The 22500-nt window shown below is 44.6% G+C and overlaps 1 protein-coding gene across 3 annotated transcripts in view; it reads right to left on the minus strand.

Moving 5' to 3' along the window:
• The window catches only part of LOC147015888 (jumonji domain-containing protein 1C-like), a 279316-nt gene that overhangs the window by 119518 nt on the left and 137298 nt on the right, over positions 1–22500 (minus strand). For all 3 annotated transcript variants that reach the window (XM_085848451.1, XM_085848452.1, XM_085848450.1), the window contains exon 2: positions 17870–18055. In XM_085848451.1, the coding sequence (XP_085704577.1) occupies positions 17870–18055 (186 nt within the window). The remainder of the gene's footprint in view (positions 1–17869; positions 18056–22500) is intronic.

Here is a 22500-nt window from a genome sequence, read left to right on the forward strand (position 1 = left end):
TGCGAATGTGAATTCCATTGCATTTACATCATGAATCATTGCGTTGCATCGTTTTGTGCGGCATGAAAGGGACATCCGCGTGAGGGCTCGTCTTGTCACATGTAAATTGCATTAAATATTTAGTTCCAAAAAGGAATAATGCCATGGGTGTGCAAATTTAGCTTGAAGCACATTTCTATCTCCGCACCCTGAGACACTGGAATGAGCAAAGGGGGAGGGTCATGCAACTCGCAGGAAAGTTAGTGATTATCAAAAGGATACCGATTCATGATATATTTCTTTGATTTGATTCCCAAATCAATTTCTTGATTTCAAAATGCATTCAATTGATATCTTGTTGGTGGTAATGATGCAATTGATAACTGGATGGAGCATACCAAAGGAGGAGGAGGAGATTGGGACCATACTCTGTGCAGAGCGTTGGTGCTGCCTCAGCAGTCTCCTTGGCTATTGGGCACAATCCTGGATGGGTCGCCACTCCGACACAGGATACCAGCATGCTGGCACTCATTTTGCCGACCTCGGAAGGACGACAGGCCGAGTTAACCCCACCTGGTATTAATTCAACAGCCGAGCGGGATTTTAACTCAGGATCCTCAGATCCCAAGCCTGCCACCCGAACCATTAAGCCAACACCAGACATATACCAAAGGATGACATGTTTAAGACAGTTGAACCATTACTTCGAGGTCAATGGTACTCATCATGACCAGACATGAAACAACAAGTAGAATACAGCATGTTTTTTGGAGTTGTATACAACCTTTGCCATATACAGCTTGCAAAGGTCACGTCAGGTCAGGTTGGGTATGGGAGCAGTGTGGAATGGACGCAGTGTCGGAGAAGCGAGTCGCTGCGTCCACTTTCCACCGGTACTCCATGGGCCTCCGTCTGGCCAACCCCCAGGCAGATGCCTGGCATATATACATACATACATATATTTGTTGTTGATAAGGTAATCAAATTGTTCCTCGTGTTAAGGTACATGCAATGTGCATTGGTTGTTAAAGTACATCGAGACTCATGAAGTACATTAAACAAGTATTCAGTTGGTGCAGAAAACAGTGACAGCTTTGGGGTGTCGGTAGTGGATGTTGATGAAGCTGTCGGGTGTGGGCATAAACAATGGCTTTCAAAAGACTATTATCGGACATGATTAGATTGTAAAAATATACCCATCAGAGATGGGGAATCCCCCGCCATTGAAAAATAATTGAAATCAGATAAGCGTTTTTCCATTTCTGACAAAAAACATTTTTTTCAAGATGGCCGCCCCAGTCGGCCATCTTGGATCCGGCCACGCCCAAAATCAATAGGGTTCTTCCTTTTCAGGTGGTACATGTGTGACCGAAATTTCAAATCGATATGACGAACAGTTTATGAGTTATCGCACTCACAGCTATAAATGTTGACGCCCGGACGGACGGACGGACGACGGACGGACGGCCCAGGTGACAACAATATCTCCCTTCCGCCACGCGGCGGGGGATAAAAAACAAACAATACATTTGTAAAAAAAAAAAACTCTCCTTCAAAACACTATCTGACAGCGTATTCTCGAAGCAATGTGATGCAGTTTTTAATATCTAGCGGTCGTGAACGTCCCGATGAGAACTACTTACAAGCCAGTCCGCTGTCCTTTTACCAAAAAGGTCATTTCTTCTAAAACTCACTGTCGACCCAGACATTGCTTGGTGCTGTGCTTGTGTGGCATTCAAAACGGAAATCTACAGGGAGTACTGCATATGCATCTCATCTTAATCTTTGCTCTGCTACTCATTTACAAATATTTTGTTTTACTGTTCAAACAAACAATCTCGGTTTGAAGAAGAAGAAAAAGCAGACAAAAAAAAAGCCCTGTGCAAAAGAATAAAGGGCTTCTTTCATCTGATACTCAGGGAGAGGTGGGAGCCAAGACATTGTCTTTTATACCAATCTATTTCCCATGTGCCCAAGAGGTTTCACCGTTGCAAAATCAACACTTTCATCACTGTCAATTTAAATATCAAAATGCTTCAGCGTTCAGGTTGAGGAGGGAGAGGCGGAATGAATATAAAGAAATAAAACTGACAAAGGCAGAAGAAGGCGTCATGGTTGGAGCGTCTGCTCTGAGTCTGGGAGGTCGGTCGTTGGAACCACGGTCAAATCACACCAAACACTTGAAAAATGGCACACGCCGTTTCCTTGATTGACACTCAGCATTCAAAAGCATGGAGTACGGACAAACAACCATCGGTTGGCAACCATTGCACAGGAAATGGCCTCGTGCGTTTAAGTTCCTCATAAGGAAAGTCATATTTATAGGGGTTCTGTGTTTGTTCAACTAGCCAAGCTTTTGTAATGCAATCTGGCGATTAAAGGTTCAAATCCTGACCCTGCTGGGAAGGCAATGGAAAAACCACCCAGTATATTTCACTGGCCAGAAAGCAGTTCGAGCAGTACTTGGACCTGCCATAAGACAGCTAACTAGTTATGATGAAGGAATGGGTAGGAGGCAAAAAAAGGATAAATTAGAATTTAAAAAAAACGGTGGGGTGGATAACTTTTAGACAAGAGGACAATAAGGGAGGAAAAGGAATGTGTGGTACCCTATGAAGTGGTTTGGTGGGAGGTGTGGTAGAAATGCCACCATTTCCACATCAAAGAGAAGAGAAGCACCACCCTCTTCTTCCCCATGCCTGCCTAAACCCATATCCTTCCTAATTTCCAGGTATCCCACAACATGACAGCACCAACATTTATTGTGAAAATCATCACGTGACAAAAAATTTACCAGTCATTCCAAAATTTGGCAAAAAATACACATTTGATCAAAGATAGTAACTCCCCCCACCCCCTCCCAAGCAACCACCCTCCCTTATTGAAGGCCAAGGTCTAATTGCATCCCAATGCTTGGAAGTTCAGTTTTCAGAACAGTTTGCACCCAAACAACATCCAATTATTCAAACTTCGATTGCAGATGTCCCCCTCCCCCCAACCCATTAACCCTTAAAAGTTATGCACAAGTCAAACTGAAAATAAAAAAAATTAAAAAACAAATATAACCACTTAACCCACAAGCTTGCCCGGATGCAAGAAGCAAGTTTGCCATTCAAAGAGGGTCACAAACTGCTGTCTTTGTTCTACAGTGTGCCACGTTCACTCCAAAGTTCAACCTGGCAATTTATAACCACCATCGGTGGCAGTCCAAAGCTGGTAAAAAATAGCCAAGGATCATAATAGAGCTGCACCAGTGGGGAGGAAATGATCATTCACAGGTACCTTTGAGATTAGAAAGCCAAAATATCGATTCCTTTTAGTTTATTTCAGTTTTGGGTTGCAATGTGGTTATTGTACGAGGTGGCATTCATAAAATAAACATCCGTGTTGCCCTGATTATTATGATCATGATTGAGAAGGTCTTTGAGAATGTTGGTGTTGAAGCTGCTCGCTCGTGTGCATTCAGCATCTTGACAACACCCTACCCCCCCACTCCGCCCTTCATCCCATCCCCTCCTCCAATAAGCTTGCCAAATCGAGTTCCAGTGTGCTTAGGAAGCACAGCACCCACCGAGCAAAATGCCAGCCACTGTACGTGTGTTAAACCGCTGTGCCTTCGGCAATTACCACCATAGCTCACCGACAGTCAACAAACATTTCCGGGCAATTAACCAGCACTGGACACGAGCTGCCATCGCAATTCCCTCGTCACAAATCTAAAAACGCCATCTGAGCCACTGTCACCCACTTCCCTCAGCCCTCCCCTCCCCTTCCCATTGGCAACCGTCACGTGCACGAGAGGTCATGGGAGTTGCTTGTAGCCATGACGGCTTGCACTAAAACCCAAGTTCCTCGCAAAGCCAGATGGTTTTCCACTGAACCTACACTCACAGCCTGCGTTTGCCTCCACCGTCATAACAAAACAGCTTTTCAGTGCCGTCCCCCCCACAAACCATAGTATATGGGTTTATACACGTATGAACAAGTAACAAATACATGACATAACGGAGACCACACCTGAGCCCTTGTTTTTCTCCCATGTCCACCAGACCCACTGTGGTGTTTTGTATACAGGCCGCCCCTTTCCTTGTATGCATGGCCTATGGCTCGAAGCAGCACATGGCGCCAACTTTTCCTGCTGGACTGGCACTTTTAAAAGCTCGACAACTTCAGCACCATTCAGAGTACATGAGCAGCAAAAATGCCCCTAAAATAAGAAAAAAACAAGCACTCAGCAGAAACTACTGAGAAAAAAAGAAATCGCGGGCGTAAAGTTGGGTGTCGGACGTTTTCGCTGACGATGCGACTTGGCCCAAGAAGTGGGACAAGATTTAGCAGTGTTTACAGTAACTCCAGCTGTGGTCACAATGCTGTCCTGCTAAATAGGGACGGCAGTAGCTGAGGCAACATCTACCCCAACATTCGTTGCTGAGCGGGAGGTTTAACCAAAGTACCACCCAGCTGCCTGTCAGCGGCCTCCCCAGAAGGTTAGAGGCCACGACGTTTCCCTTTAATCGACCGCCGTACCACAGAGAGGACTCACGCTACGATGCACGTCATCGGGTTGTCTGTAAAGCGACGCCAAAACCGAAAAAGAGAAATTTGTTTTTTCGGAATGCAGCGGATATCAATGCTGATTATAATCATTTACTTGTGATTTGTACAAACTGCATGGAATGGAAGATCATTGGTCATGATGGGGGGGGGGGGGAAAGAAAGTTGAAGTTAATTTCAAGGTTTCGTAAAATTAACAAGAATAAGGGTTGAGAGGAGGAAGAAATAAAAGGTCGGGTGATTAAGGAAACAATTCTGTCGATTGCGTGCTTTGTCACCCACCCCTCCCCCTTCACTCTCTATTTCCCCTACAGCGCTCCCCAAGCACCCTCTTTATCCCTCTTCCTCTCGGTCTAACAACCCTTCCCCCACAAACTACCAGGCTGTGCATCCAAGCCCTTCGGGTTTTGTCGCGGCTTTGCACACCCTGAGCAGATGTTTCCTGTGAAGTAGAAGGCCCAAAGGTGGCAAGTGAGCCCCAGGATAACCCTCAGGACCTTTACACTCCCACCACTGCAACCTCCCACTCTTCCCTTTCCCCATCCTACTCTTCCTCCTCCAATCTCACTGTCTGGAACACAGCCGGCAACCCAAACAGAGAAGAAAACTCTCCTTCAAAGGCCATTACCTTATTCGACATACAGCCTTAAAGTCGGAGAGGTAAAATGTCACCGAATATTTCATTCGACCGGTCCAGCTGAAACCACAACTTACCATTAGACGTACAACAAATGTTGTCAAACTTCCTACTTCCTTCGTCGAACAGTTTCATAACGGACCGTTTAATGTTTCTCTAGCACGCCTTAAGGGAGAGGGTGGGAGAGTCGCTGGCTGCAGTGAAGTCAACAAAAGCCCTGAACATCATCCTCGCCATCCTGCACAGCGTCCGCTCCTTTCCAGCATAAGATAGTTCTGGCATTGCTTCGACTGCCCTCTCATCCGCATGTGGACAGCTCCTGACTAGTCCCAACATTTATTGACTAGTCCCAACATTTATTGACGAACTCCCTTCTTGTTAACCTACTGATAAACAGAGCTCAGGTTCCTCTACTTTCACTCTCTCTCTTTCTCCATCTATGGAACCACCTCCCCAAGCATGTCTAGTGTTTCTGCTTCATTCTGTTGACTCCAGGCCCAAAAATTGCAGCTCGTAGCAATCTCACACCATCCCCTATGATCTATACTACCCAATCTGATTGTGCTCATCTGTCAAGTTGTCCTCCCCTCTCACACACCCCCATCCCCTGTCAGTGTGAACCTTCCTTCCTCCATCGTTCAGTTTATCTCCTCCATAAGCCTTGACATCTGTATATCAAAGTCTACAAAATCTGTGGCTTTGTAGATAATTTTTGCCACAAAAGTTTCTTCTCATCTTTTAATCCCCACCTCGTCTTTGCCAGTCGGATGGGCCTCCGATGCCTTTATCAGTTTCTTTCTTCCTTACAGCAGGCAGCTGGACATTATTTATGGCATCGGACGCACAGAGGCGGCTTTGTTGGGTGGGTTTCTTCTGTCAGGAGTGTAGTAATTAGGTATTTTAAAGTTAAATGGAAGCACTTCTTCTTGCTGAAGGGGTCACTGGAATGCTTTCAGCAAGTGGCTCTATTGAAACGACCCCACAGTGAGCCGGTTACAATGAATTACATTGCTTTGTGGAAGAAGAAGAAGAATAAGAAGAAGAAGAATAAGTATAATAATAAGAATAAGAATAAGAATAAGAATAAGAATAAGAATAAGAAGAAGGGGAAGAAGAAGAAGGCAAAAAAAAAATTGACCTCTGTGACTGCAAATCAGGTTTGAAAATTGGCAAACAAAGCGCAGTGATTCTCATTTTGATTCTCGACCTGCGTGAAAATATTGTTGACGCTAAAGCAATAGCACAATTCAACATCGTGAGTGTTAAAGTTAAAATGAGCCAATCGGAATAAGTTTTAAACAAAACAATAAATACCATGATCATGTTTCAAAAATTTCAGCCAAACTGTTCGGTCATACAATGACTGAATGGCCCCCTTTCACCAGCATTGCACTTCGCTCCAAGACTTCACATTGGTCTTGCAAGGCTGCACTTTGCTTCAGCGGTTATGGACCAATTATTATAAAATACTACACAAAAGGTTCCCAATCAACACTTATTACACGCAACGGAATATACTCCAGAAATAACACCAGGAAACGGACAAATCGACGCAGTATATGGGTCTTGAGAACTTGGGATCCCACCGACACGAGCCACGTGCTCAAACAGTAACACCATAACCCAAGTCTGACGTGCACATTTGACGAGTCAACCCACAATGTCCCCAAAGAGGCAAAATAAATCAAATAGAAATGTTGATCCATGAATCAAGACCATCATTCTCGATTTACATTCCAAACACTTGTTCATTAATAACCTGAAATAGCAGTTAAAAATTACCCATCCCATGTCGGGCTCAAAAATAGCTGTTCAAAACTGTCAAGGCGTTTAATTAACGAGCACTTAACTGGAAAAAAAAATTCGTTTCTAGCACAATTTTAAGTTTTGCTAATCCTTTTCATTAAGAAACCATACAATATTCCTTTGCCAGTATTGTCAATATGAATGAAGGAAGGAAAGAAACAAAAAAAAGATGAATAAATGTATGAATGAATAATAAATAAATAACTTGTACAATGCAACATTACAGGACTGACTCCAAGTGTGACTTCTTACCGACTGGTGAAGATATCCTTCTCAAAGTATTCTCATCCTTGATGGATACGCTTAAACCCAATAGTCCTTGAACTCCCAGAAGTGACTGAAAATTCCCGTTTCTGGACCCTTTAACACCACTGTTGTGCACATTCTTCATCGAAAGGCATTGCTTTCAAAATCCACGCAAGTGTGTGCGAGACGAGCAAAGATCGAACTTGAGCGTATACACGCACGCCTCCCCAAACGGAAAACGAGTGAAAAAAAAAATTACCTATGGGATAGCAACAAACCGAAAAGCCTGGTGTTGGCTCAGTGGTTAGGGTGGTGGCTTGGGATCCCAGGGTCCTGAGTTCAAGCCCTGTTGGCCGCTGAATTAATACACCAGGGGGTTGACTCAGCCTGTCATCCTTCCGAGGTCGGCCAAATGAGTACCAGTTCCAGTGTGTGTACTGGTAGAGGGGCACTGCATCAGTGACACAGTCGCGCTTCAAGAAATGATAGCTACCCGGCAGCTAAGCTGCCATACGACCACCACAACCAACCGAATAAATAAATAAATAATAGTAGTAATAATAATAATAATAATAATAATAATAATAATTAAACTTCTGGTTACTATTGCCATGAAATCGGCAGGAAAAATAAAAATAAAAATTTATAATAAACTTCATATCGATCAAGTGTGGTAATTGCCCAAATGACGGCAGTCTGGAATGCTTGTCTATTGGGTTTTCTGATCCATTATTGAACTCAACTGTTTTAAATTGTGACGTTCCGTTCTTCTTTTGGGGGAGGGTAGGCATTCCTTTAGGGAGTGCTCCAAGACTCGAAGGAGAAACGCATTAGCAGACATCAGCGTACTTTTACATGAATTACAAAGACATGAGTAGACAATTATTATAATGCCAACATGCTCTATGTCTATGCAGTGTTGGTTCCGCGGAAGCGGTCTGAGCCGTGTATACATTCCTGGGACGGTCTGCCGCTCCGACGTAGATAGGTTCAAATCCCATCCACCATATTTGCTTGTCCGTTAATGTACTGAGTTCCCTGCGCCATGGGCCAAGGGTTCAGATGGGAATGCTAAAGGCGAAGCAATTATATTTTCAGGAAGAGCTTTTGACGGTCAAATCAAGACCAGTAAAACAGCAGCCATATAAATATATATATATATATATATATATATATATATATATATATATATATATATATATATATATATATATATATATATATATATATATATATATATATATATATTGGAAGTATCTCTCTGCTCCGCAATATATCAAGCCATTTTGGAGAAACTCAAAAATCACTTCTTGGTAGTAACAGGACTTGGCGACAGTAACGCTGGCAGTAGCTAAAAGTGGGTCAAAATGACATTTGTTGTTCTTGGGATTTCTCTGTGAGAATGTAGCCCACAAAAGAAGGAAGCTTATCTGGCCAGTCAAGGCCACAGAAAACATTCTGCCAAAAATCTGCAAAGGACAAATTCCCGGTGCTTTCAAGACAACTAAAAGGAAAGGGGAGCAATTTACATGAAATCGACATAAAGGTGAGCGTATGTGTATGTGAGAGTCCGGCATGCTGGTGTAGAGATATCGTGCACTTATCTACGAGCTAACCTAATATGGGTTCGATTACAGACCGGAAAATACACTGTCGGATAGGTGTATCGTAGGCAGGGCATTGCTTCGCCAAATTGATCCATCCACAAGTGGATTGTTAAACTGAAAGTTCTGCTGCTGGCATTATTTGAGGGACATTAAAGATTCCACAGGGTCTTTGCTCAGAGAAGGTGAGTTATCACCAGCACGCTGAACAAATTCCAAATTGCAGCGAACCAATCGAATATGAAGACTGGCCAGCCACTTCATGAAAGACTTGGTCAGAATAATTGGGTTGGTGTAATTAAAGTAAAGGTCACGTGTGTGTGTGTGTGTGTGTGTGTGTGTGTGTGTGTGTGTGTGTGTGTGTGTGTGTGTGTGTGTGTGTGTGTGTGTGTGTGTGTGTGTGTGTGTGTGTAGTAAAGGTTCTGGTGGCCAAACAGTTGCTCGAGACTCCACCTATGAGGCACGAGCCGGGTAGATCTACAGCCCCCTAAATCTCTGCAGAATTGTGCTGCAGCCAATACGGGGAAGATAATATAATTCTCAATTTTATAGACCAGTCCAACATGGAAAGGGAATGCCTGGGTGGACTGGTCTGTAAAATTGAGAATTTAATTATGCTCTTCCTGGTATTGGCTGCAGTTCAATCATACAGAGATGCAGCGGGTGTGTTTGCTCAGAGAAAGTGAGTTATCACCAGCAAGAGAGGATTTTTAGAGAACCTTGAAAAAAAAATTATATATATATATATATATATATATATATATATATATATATATATATATATATATATATATATATATATATATATATATATATATATATATATATATATATATATATATACGCACACACATGTGTACACACACACACACACACACACACACACACACCTCATCTGGGGCTGCCGTATATTGAGGAGCATGTCACTCTGTTAAGTTAACGAGTGCTGTGAGCCTGTCTTCCATATTGTATGACTGCAGTATAGCACGGATACAGACAAAGAATATGCCGCAATGTGGTTCGAAGGATGTGTTCAAATGTTGTTATGGTGGTTGATCAGGATGCCTGTGGGTCTGATGCATATGCTGGGACAGGCCTCTTCGGCAATGGAAGTTTTGGTCACACTGTGAGCAAGAATGTAAAAAGATTGTGTGGTTTACTGAATAGGGATGTCTTGCTTAACGGTTAACCTGTCTGAGGAGCTCAGGTGAGCGTCTTACGGACTGCTTCCAAATTCTTTGAGATTGCTTCAAAATATCTTCTATTTATTTCATTCATTCTCCCAACGCCATGGTTTCCTATGGTATGGGGGCAGATATCCTTTAGAGACGCGTCTTAAAATCTCACAGAAAGTCTCTTCCTGGCATCTGCTCCAGGTGCTCAGAATGTGCACTTGATGTCATCGAGACTCGTCAGAGTTGGTAAATATATACAGTAGGCACAATATGCCAGCAATCCAAGGCCTTCAAAATCATTGCTATCTCCGTTGATTAAGCTAAGTGGATGGGCTTAATACTTTCACATTGCAGACAGGTTGGTGATCCCTCTGTCTTTTACCGCTTCTTTTCAGGTCGTGCCACACTCTACCTTTTCCATGTGCTCCCCAAAACACCCTCCGCCCCATAGGTTTCTGCAGGGCACACGCATTCTGCCAGTAACCTACTTCTGGTGAAACTTTCCAAATTCAGACTCACTGCTCAACTCCACTCATTTGATCTCTTTTCTCTCACCTGTGGAACCAACTTAATCAGTCTGTTAAATCTAATTCTTCCATCCGGGACTTACGAGAAAGCTTTTCACCACCGTCTCGGGTTAATCCCCTTAAAGACCTATGATCTTTTCCTCCCAACAACCCTCGCAAAGCCAACTTCTTTCTGTGTTTCCAGGCTCCCTCGGTATGCATATGCTCCATTAGGCTTATCTGAGTTATTGGGGTCGAGTTATCCTTCTTGATTGCCCATGTTATCTATCTGAGCCCAGTCAACACTTATGGCCGGGCCTTCCTTTTGCGTGTCCAGTGTCAGAGGGGTTCCATTAAGTCAGCTATTATCCCCAAAACACGCCATGTATGTTTGTGTCAGGTTCCATGCCAAGTAAATATTCTTATTCTCTGTTGTTTTTTGCTTGTTTGATCGAAGCATGGTTGCAAGTAAAACCCACACATGGTTTCCACCACTAAATCTAAGCTGCGTGCTCACTCTCCATTCCTCCGGCTCTTAATTCCTTCTAACCTTGATCTTCTCATCTATCGAGCGGACTCCCGATTTCCTTTGCCTTGCATTCTTTCCTCCAATCCGTAAAGTGCTTGGGGAAGAAAGATGACACCTTCACGTTATCTTCTCCGTGAGTGCCGACACCATGAGGAAGCCAAGGTCATCAAGGATTGCGAAGGGGACAACCGCATTCAGAGGCAACTCTGACCATGTCTAACCTTCTTCAACCAAAAACCCGTGTTCACCACCTCAAGCACCACCACCTCCACAGGAGTTCACAATCGCAATACTACAATGTGCAAGGTCTGACCACAGCATCAAAGAGGGAGACACTCGGAGCTGACTGGGAGCACTATGACATCGACATTGTGCATATTCAAGAGACAAAGGTTGCGACCAACTCAGAGCAGCACCTTCAGACCAGCCACAAGTGAGTGTTCATGCAGCAGAAACATGCCACGAACCAAGGCCTGGGCTTTGTAATATGACCAAGACTTTTAGACGATGTGCTGAGTTTTGGGTATGTCAGTGATCATGTTGCAATCATGGATCTGACTATGCTGATGTGAAATGGTACTATCACGAAGTCCTGCATTGATAACATTTATAGCCCAACGGCTGAGAGAGTGGGGGAGGATCCCTCTTGAGTCGATTCCCTCGATGCTGAACTGAGCTTCGCAATCACTTTTTCAACTAGATGGCAAATGTGTGTGTGGAGATTGGGAAAGCTGGGGAAGCTCTGCAAAGCAGATGAGGATGCAATATTTGGCAAATGCATGGGCTCTTATGGAGTGGGTGAACATAACAGCAATGGAGACACACTGGCAGCGTTCATTTGTGCCTGAGCCCATGTGCTATTATTTGTCACCAACACGACCTTTAAACATTTGTGACGTCACTGAGCAACAAGGACAGGACATCGCTGATCACAAGGCTCCAGCAGGTTCCAAGGCTCTAACAGCAGTCTTCAATCAGATCAACTTTGTGATGTGTAAAGTGGGAGCAAAGCCATTGCTTCAGGATTCACTCTCCTATGGTGCAGCAGATCTCAACTCTGACCATAAGCCAGTAGTCACTCGCCTTCAGATGAACTGGATGTGTCTGCTGCACAAGCACCATCCCAAGCAAGGGGGGTAGAGTAATGTATGACCTTTGAAGACGAGCTAGTGATACTGTAACCCAAGCGTCATATAAGAAGACCCTCGGAGGAGATGGCTGATATCGACGTCAACTATGATCCAAATGAGACTCTCTCCAAGGTACTCAAATGTGTGGAAACATCAGCTGCCGGTGGTATAGGAGGAGAAAAGAATAATAACAGAGCTGGACATCAGACTAATGACCTTCTCGTCGTGAAAATGTCTGAACAGCAGAAATCACTATGGCTATGTATCTACCAAAGTGGCCAGAGTAAAAAACACAAAACAAAACAAAAATAATAATAATAATCATCATCATCATCATCATCATCATCAGCATCATTGCACTGAACTATGAAAGGAATGCAACAACATCCTGCGTCGCATAGGTGAACGCTTAATATAACTCGGCATGCGATGAGCAGACTCTGGTAGATGAGATGACTGCCACAGGTGACTGTCGAAAGATGCTTCGAGCAGTCGGATCACAGAGAATTGCCCGTCCCCCACCATTGCTCGCTGTGCACAACAGTGAAGGATATTTCATTGGGACTGACAAGGGAACAGCTGATATGATCAGAGAATGGTTCAATAAATTATGCACAGACCCTGAAGATGAGCCTTTACACCAGTTTGCAGGCAATCCAAGGGCACAACGCACACTTGTCGAAGCAGCAGAAGCTGACAACCCTAAAGAACGGGTGGACCTGATGGCATCAGCAAAGAACTCTTGAAGAATGAAGGTGACACAATTTCCAAACAATAACAGCACATAATCAACTCGGTCTTTTAACAACATCTTCCAATTGACACTGTGCACCAAGGTACCCTCACCATACTGCCTAAACCAAAGAAGCCACCTGGTGAGCCAGAAAATCTGCAGTCCTCAGTGCTCTGGAACAGCATACAAAAGATCCTCTCTAATGCAACCTTGTGCCACATCCAAGACAAGATTGACCATTTCACCAGAGCCTGCCAGAGTGGCTTCAAACTTGGGTGCAGCTGCGCTGACATTGTTTGGGTTCAACACATGCTGGTGTGATGACTAGTCTGCTCTCGGTGACCAGTTACATTCTGGACTGTCTTTGAAATTCCATTTGTGGAGGTGGTGTGATGTCCTTGCATGGAGAGTATGGATCCTGTTAAGCGAAGACCAATGTTTCTAGAGGAGGTCGAAATCTGGAGGCTCTTCTGTTGGATCACTCACCATGTAAGCCTGGTGTTGGCTTAATGATTAAGGTGGCTGGCTTAAGATCCTAGGGTCTCGAGTTGAAGCCTCTGTCATTTCATTGAATTAACACCAGATAGGTTGACTCAGCCTGTCATCCTTCTGAGGTCAGGGAAATGAGTACCAGTGTACTGGTAACAGGGGGCACTGCGTCAGCAGCACAGCCACACCCCCAGAAAATGATGCAGCCAAGCAGCCACAGGCTGCATATGAATCAATAAATAAAGCTCCCCAGTTATTTGTTTGCAATGTTGTTGTCTGTCCAGAGATTGCGCTACTTGTCCGATGCAATGTCCGATGTGTCAAACTTTTCCCGCATCACTCAAAACATTTCCAGAGCCCAGAAAGGTTTGCATGACTTCAGTTGCATATTTGGTAGATTCTGCAGGTCTTCATGGATTGGAAGCTCTGAGTTGACTCACCATCTAGTGAGACGGCTACTGGCAGACACCACCCCCACCACCCAGTGAGACTGCTTATGGCAGACACCACCCCCACCACCCAGTGAGACTGCTCATGGCAGACACCACCCCCACCACCCAGTGAGACTGCTCATGGCAGACACCACCCCCATCACCCAGTGAGACTGCTACTGGCAGACACCACCCCAACCACCCATTGAGATTGCTCATGGCAGACACCACCCCCATCACCCAGTGAGACTGCTACTGGCAGCCATCAAACTGAGGGTGCACCTCAAGACAGTGTGCTCTGCCTAATTTGAAACCTCCATTGGTTTCCTACAGGGAGATTGTCTCTCATCTGTACTCTTCACCTGCTACCTCGCTGCAGCCCTGTTATCTGAGCGAGGACACTCCAAAAGACCAACCCCTCCACCCTCCACCTCCCAATATCAAGAGTGCGCATGCCGTTGGAGATTGAATAGGCAGACAATGTGGAATTCATAAATGAGGAAAAGGAACCTCTCAATGGACTACTGCCAACAACCCCAGATCAACTCAGGCCACAAACCTCTTAAAGAACAAAGCCAAGACAGAGTTCACCCATGTGCAGCTGTCAGACACACGGAGTTTGTGAGAACGGCGTTCCTCTCTGGGGTATACAAGAGAAATGGAGGAAGAGCACAATTCTGGGCTCTTAGTTCTGCAGCTCTTCTGATGTTGCAGCATATTGTGTCATGGGAAACATTGCCTTCCAATCTTCCAGGAAGCTGTGGATCCATGGATCGAGGATCCCCTTGACAACTAAACTACACTTGTACAATGCAACCTGTGTGTCACGGATGCTGTACAACTGCAACAGCTGGCAGCTCCAAAGATGGTTCTGAACAAGGTTGATGCCTGCCACCGCAAGCCCCCGCGAGCCATCACACGACATCGCTGGCCGGAGAACTTGATCACCAACGACGCATTGTACAACCTGTGCAATACAGTCCCACTGTCTGTGAAAGTGGCCAAACAAAGACGGTCCATGTTTGGTCATGTGCTCCGAATGACAAGAGACACACCTGCACAAGCAGCCCTGCAATTCACTGTACCGGGTGCGAACAAATATCGAGCCCACAGAGGATGTCACTGCACAAACCCCATCAGTGTGCTGTGGACTGACCTAAAAGAAGCAAAAATTGGAACAATGGAATCGAATAAGGACCTGAGGGAGCTCAGGATGCTGGCCGAGGACAAGACACAGAAGCTCACGGTGGAGGACTGATTGCAACTGTAGGATGTTTCTACTACAACAGCCACAGAACACAGCATACCATCATCATCATAAAGTCTCCGAATTCCAATCTTCGTTCTCTCCAATCATCTTCTTTCCTCTCCCATCGGATGCTGCATTGCACTAATATATTGTCTTGGATCCGGTTTTGTTTGTGATGTACAAAAATGAGCTCTCCAGTGGTGCAGAAAACCTTCTCTTCCTTTTTCAGATGACTCCACATTGCATTATAATATTGATACGAGTTACTGTATCAGGAACTTCAATGCAGGAGGCCAATTGGCCCATCAAGCCTGCTCAATGGTAGCTTGTCCATGCTGTATCCTTTTCAAATGCTACACATCAAGCAAGGAAGCAGCATGTACCATTTTTAAAGTCTTTCGTATGACTCGGCTGAAGATGGGTTCGAACCGATGTCCTCAGAATAAGAGTAGATGCTCTAACTATCAAGCCACCGGGCCTCACCATTACGTCACCATTGTGCACGAGCAAATCCCACTGCAGATGCGTCTCTCTGTCTGCTGATCTGGAATTGATTAGATGCTGGGTGAACAAATAAAACCAGCCTTTCAATCCGAGCAAATCTCAGCGTTACCCAGTTGTTCCAGAAGGCTGGTCAAACTAACATACCTATATATTTCCATAACCAGCCACCACACAGGGAGAGGTTCAATCACGTGAACTTACAGGCCTCATCGTCACAGCCTCGAACTGAGCTGACAATTTAACAAAGCTCGCCACAAAAGCCATCTGCAGACTGGGTATCCTCTCGTCATTGCAAGAAATTCTTCACAATTCAAGACTACTCACAGCCGACAAGGTCTTTGCCGAAAGCTCAACGGAGTACTGCTCTGGGTCAGTGGGCTGATCAGTGGCGTACTGAGGGAGGCGCGCTGGGAGGGAATTTGCCCCCGGGCACCGGGTTCCGGGTTCCGGGTTCCGGGTCATGCCAAATTCACAACCAGTTCAACAAGTTAACCCATAATTTAGATATCCTCATCAAATTACGGATCATTGAGATGTTAGTGTTATGTGCGATGATGTGACATCAAATGGTATTAGTACGCAGTATCAGCGGAAATATCATGCCTCGGGCAATCCCTTGTTTTTCAATGTTAGATTTATTAAAATAAAATAATGTCGAGGTACCAGTACTACGCACGGGGTGCACATGATCAAGAACCCTATCCGGTGACGATGTCACGGTAAAAAGCAAAGCACGTGATCACAAACCTCCTCGAGCCACTGTTTCTCGGTGGCAGATTCGCTATGTTGGCACATTACGTGGGCATCTGGCATCATACCCCACAGGAGATTATGCGCGCTTAACTCTAAATTGAATAAATATTTGGACTGACATTATGTGTTCTTTTCGTCTTTGTTTATGCATACTACATCGAGTGGAGCGGTCAATGTTCACTTAATTGAAATTTTAATATCAGGATCCAAGTTTCCGTATATCTATGGTGAGTGGGGTTGGGGATTTGGGTGGAGGAAGTGGAAGTCAGTGGGGAAGGGGGGGGCCCCAAAATCATGTTTTGCCCCCGGGCAGCAGACACCCTCGGTACGCCACTGAGGCTGGTACCCAATCATCACAGCTGTTGCTCTGGGGGAATCTGTAGAAAATAAAGCTCTCGACATTATTGGCATCTGTAATGAGATCAAACACAAGACCTGTTGCTCTCATATCGAATAAAGGTCGGTAGCCTCTCTTTTTTTTTTCTTTTTTTTTTTACAAGATCTGCTTCATTCTAGTTTACGATGCTCACTCAGGCCTACCCTCCCCAGCTATTCCAGGATGCACACGTTCTTCCAATGTACCTCCTGGTTAATCTCCCTAAATTCAGGCTTACCGCACACCTCTATTCTTTTGTTCCTCTATTTCCCCCATTTGTGGAGCTGCCTTGCAGAGGCCAATCAATCAGCCTTCCCTCCTTTCAATCTTGTCTTCTCCTGTTCGTTCATTCCCTTGCCTGTGTCCTAATTGTTGTCCCAATGTCATACTGTCAGAACATTGGCTTTTTAAGCTCTTTCCCCACCTCGTCACCTCACCCTCCCATGAGCCTCAACCTTAGATATTAAAACAAGAACTTTCCATCATCATTTAATGCTTCCTCAAAAACACACTTCCACCTGCCCCAATCTCTTATACAGTCTCACCGATATGAACCCACCCCAACCACCCCCCCCCCAACCCCCAACAACATTCCTCTTCCTCCTCTCGCCCTTACACTCGAGCCATTCAATAACATATTTGTGACATGTCCTTTTTGTGTGCCTCTTCCCATTTAACCTTCTGTCAATCAGTAAACCTGTTGCTCTCTGTCATTTATCTCCTCCATGTAGCTGACTTCTGCATCAAAAAACATGCGAGCCACGAAACACTCCCTCTCATCTGAAGACGAAACCAACTGAAGGGTGGGTAGGAAGTTGGTCTTAACAACATCCAAATCCAAGGTACCAGGAGTGAATTCAGCACTTGGATTCCTCTACCCCCTCCATCACCACCACAAAGAGGGGCTGATACCTCCTATTCATGTGTATAACAATATTAATGACAACACACAAACTTCTTAGATATTATTTTACTCAAAAAGACATTGCTATTTGATCAAAATTCATCTCAAACGCTGTTCATTTTAATGACAGTCTACAGTATTAAAAGATCAATGACAGATGCTTTGAACATTTTTAACGTGTGCGTCCATACCCCACGAGACCCTCGAGGCGGCAGCACATTAGCCATGTTCAAAGTACATCTGATGGAGCCACATGCGACATACCAGAGCAGGCCAGTCCAGTGTTGCCTGTGGGATAGAATTCAAGGGCACAGCTCCTTGAGGCGATAGAGGGGCAGTGCGTGGCGCCCACACTAGGGAGTGTTCCACCACAAACACGGGAGTGCCCTCATCGTGGACTTTAAGCCACTCGCGACGCTCCCAGGGCAAGCCGTCGTATTCTATGCACACCTGGTAACAATTCCACCAGACAAGGAAGGAGACAAAAAAAAAAGTCAGGGTTGAGGAAGGAGGAGTAAAACGACTCAAAATCAAAACATTTGACAGAAATTTCACTCGTCTTTAGATATGGAGCTCAAGGAAGTACGACAAGGAGCACTTGTATTCTGTGGTGGCACATTAAAAATCAATCGTGTCCATGTTCAGCTGTACAGATAATCAACGACAAGTACAATTCTTCCTCCAAAAACAGCCCCAATGAATCCCATCTTCTTGTGACGTAGGCCAAGGGGGAAGTTTAGCCCATGTCTGACGAACCGGCTTGACCGACCAGACGTTCGATTGGAGCAAAGTTTGGCGGGGATTTGAAATTTGTTCAGGGTGCCGATGATACCTCTCCTAATTGTAGCAAAGGACACCAAGGGATATTTATGGTCCACCGACTAATGCCGGCAGACAGGGCACCCAGCTTAACGTCTGTCCGAGGGATGGTGCACTTCATGATGACTCATTCTGCCTGCTAAGCAGCAAATGGATGGGTTATAGTCAGATTGAGAATTGAACCCAGATGAGACAGCTCAGAGGTAAGTTGTGCCACCTCTGCACCACCGCGTTGGACCTTCTCGTTGTACAAATCTGAACGAAAAATAAAGAAAATAACAAATAGTTGACATAACATGCAAATATCTACCATTTTATTTGTTAAAGATCCATATTATGGGTATTTGAGCTGGAATTTAACCCTTTAAACCCCAGTGGCCGTTTTACCAGCTGCTATTCAAGCCTCCATGTACCTGAGCCACGAGTTTACCGGCCACGATTGAAACCTCCATATACCCAAGCGGCCGCATTTTTCTCCAGGGAGCCCAGGGTGGGGAAGCCAAAAGTCTGAGGAACTCAGGGTTCAGAGGGTAAAGCAAGTAGAAATAAATAAATAAATACATAGAAAGTGGTCATCTACATATTACATATGCGAAACATTCTCATTTCATTACATGTATTTCCTTTCACTTTGTTTTTATGACTTTTATGTGATATTCCGATGTAATTCCACTCTCCTGGATTCTTCAATCTCCAAAGAAATGCGCTTTCAAAAATGTGTCTCACTCAGCACAGCTTGCTCTCAGTGTTTTGCTCAAGGGAGATTAGATAAGCAAAGTCACATGGATCGACAAAACCATGACGTTTCGATAAAGACATCGGGTTCGAGATGGCAGATTATCGAAATTGTGACTTCACTGTCCACAACATGGTAACCATTGATAAACAGTCCTGGGAACCAACAGCTCATGTGCACGCGATTATATTGTCCGTCATACCCTTCCATTTGCGAGATGCATTGCACATTTCGATGCTGCCGGTGTCACCATGTTAGAATGGTTCGTATATCGATGTTACGAGGATCTTAGCAAAAGTGATGCAACGCAATGCACAGTACGATTTCACCATACAAACACAAAGCAGATAACACGTGGGATTATCAGTCCTGGCGCACACAACGCTGTACCCTCACCCCATCCCTGGGTTTCACTGGAATATATTTTCATCTTATCTATACTCAACTCATTCTTCCCTCCTGGACTTCAACACAACTGTTCACCACGATCTCAGGTTGTCCCCCAAACACGACCATAATATTTTATACCCTCATCAATCCCACCACTCTCTGATTTTCCATGTTTTCCTTCCACCTCTGTGATTGAGTTTGTTGATGGATCCATCTTGTCCACTCCATGTGTCCACCCAAAGCTTTCATCCCCCTCCCCCCCCGCCCCCCACATCCCTTTTCCTCCAAGTTTCCCTCTATTTTGTCCCTCAAACCTGCTGTTGATGAGCCCACCCCTCCTTCCCCCACAACCTCTCTTTCAAATGCTGCTTTTGTTCTGTTACGTCCTGATCCATTCTTTAAAAAAATTTATACGACAAGATGGGTGTGTGTGTGTGTGTGTGTGTGTGTGTGTGTGTGTGTGTGTGTGTGTGTGTGTGTGTGTGTGTGTGTGTGTGTGTGTGTGTGTGTGTGTGTGCCATATTTCTCAGAGATGGCTGAACGGATTTTTTTCAAACTTTCAGAGGTTCTTTAACGAGTCCCGGGGAGTGTTTTCGGCCAAAAAATTTTTAAAAATTTGTTAAATCGCTCGATAGTGCGCAATATTTGTAGCTATGTGAAAGGTAATATTAAATAATCCCTGACCCTATTGCTTTGTGGGTGCGGGGAAGTGTTTTAGGCCCCCACAAAAAAACCCCAAAATTTAATTTCTTGAAAATGCCAACAGGATTAGAACAGCACCGGGCAATGCCGGGTACTCCTGGGACAAAATTTTTTTTAACCCACCAAATGGTCGATGTCTGCGGCACATCTGATCACGATTCACAATATTTGACTCATTCAGATTTTTTTTTTTTTTTAAACCTCAAGCACTCTGGGATAGGGAGCAAAACAACATCATCACATGTTAAAATAGCCTCTCTTTTTTAACTTGTTTTTTGAGAATTGTGCAACAACAGCCGGGTTTCACGACGACAAAGCGATTGGGAAAACATCGTGTTACAGGCGACGACGTGTCAGTATAGCACGTGGACAGCCGCATGGGCGTAGATACGAGCTGCACCCTGGCAAATCCTATGCCACGTGCTTTGAGCAGGACAACCGATTTACCACAAAGGAGGGTTTTGGAGCAAAAGCAGAAAATTGCATCGAAACATGTCTTGCTTTCCTCCAGTCCCCAAGCTCAGCACATGTTCAAGGCATAACTTGTTCTCTGGCCTGTATAAAAACAGGTGAAACTGTCTGGCTCATCAAGACGCGGCCAAGGCTTTCAATTGCAAAACAGATGTGTTTACACCAGGAAGAATAACATAAACAGAGCGATTCCCAAATTTCATTACAAACTTACAACAACAGTACACAAACGCAAAGCAGAAAAAAAGCCATGTAATATTTAATGAGCAAAATAAAATGTTTAAAACATTAACAATTAATAAAGAAGATTCCCTGGTGTTTCAGAGGCATTAAAACATTAAATGTTGAACTATCCCTATTTTTAGGATAGGACTTGTCAAGGCTCATGGAGGAAATAAAGGGTTGTTGTACCAAACCGTAGGGTGAAGGGGAAGCAGGTGGACAGGGCATATAGGCAGAACAACACGTGAGAGGAGTGGAAGGTAGAGAAAGGAGGAAGAAGATAAGCAGGTGAAGAAAACCTCAAAGGTAGAAATAGGACACAATGTGAGGTGACAATGGGCTGCAGACTTGAACGACTGGAGGGAAAGGTATGAGACAGACAGAGAATTCCACAGGCAATCCGACAGCAACGTAATAATTCGCATGAGAATAGCAGGGGGTCCATACATTTGGAATCCAAGCGAATGGAACCAGTGGTTAAAGTGCAGCCGGTTCGTGAAAGGCTTGGAACAAACTTCCTCGACCCCGACCACCTCCTTCCCTCAGCCAACCGCACAAGGAGGTCAGATGAATTGGACGGTTAAATAAATGGGAGTGTAAAGTGGAAACTTGGTCCTCGGTGGAGCCAAGCACCCAGCCGGCTCGGTCAGTCTTGTTGGATAACTCCATTAAAACAGCTATAGCTATGGGACCAGACTCGGTGATGTAATGATTGGAGTGCCCGCTCGGTGTCTGGGACGTGGCTGGTTCAAACCCCGTCCGAGTCATACCAAAGACTTTAAAAATGGTATGTGCTGCTTCCTTACTTGACACTCAGCATTTAAATGGATAGAGCATGGACAAACAAAGCTGGGGAGGCAATGGCAAACTACCCAGTATAACCTTTACCAACAAAATGCTTCGGCAGCACCAATGCTCCGCAAAGAGTACGGTACATCAAATAAAATCGCTACAAGGGATCTTCTTAGCAACATTCTTCACTTGGGTGGTGGATGAGGGTAAGAGTTGGAGGGGGAGGGTACATATAGATTAGTATCATCATTTTAGCCAATGCTTGATACATGCTGTGAGATTCAATTCCACAGACTCTGGTGGGACAGTCCAGTGTTGAGAGGAAAGGAAGGCAGTGGGAATGCATGGGACATACTTGAAATAAAGAGGAAACTGCATCACATATGTAAGCGTACGCATGTGTTTGTATGTGTCACCCTCTCCCCTTGTTTAAGTCATCTGCAATTTTTTTTAATCTAGTTTTGGCAGAATCTCAAACTCCACTGGTGTAACCATGTGAACTGGAAGTCATACAAAGTTTATGAGCATCCTTGATTACAATGAAGGAAGCACGTAAGCGTGTATTACTTCACATTCACCTGGACACAAAGAAACTTTAAAGAGCAGGTTTTGGGTCGCTGATGACTTTGTGCGATTTGAAGGTTGTAATCACATTAATAATCGTTGGGCAATTATTTTCTTACATTTGAAACTCAAAATATGCTAAAATTAACTTCTAAGTCAAAACTTTTGTCAGTGATCGAAAAACAGACCGGAATTTACC

The sequence above is a fragment of the Eptatretus burgeri genome, chromosome 12, assembly GCF_056783735.1.
Source record: "Eptatretus burgeri isolate ZD-2024b chromosome 12, Ebu_testis_v1, whole genome shotgun sequence".
NCBI lineage: Eukaryota > Metazoa > Chordata > Myxini > Myxiniformes > Myxinidae > Eptatretus > Eptatretus burgeri.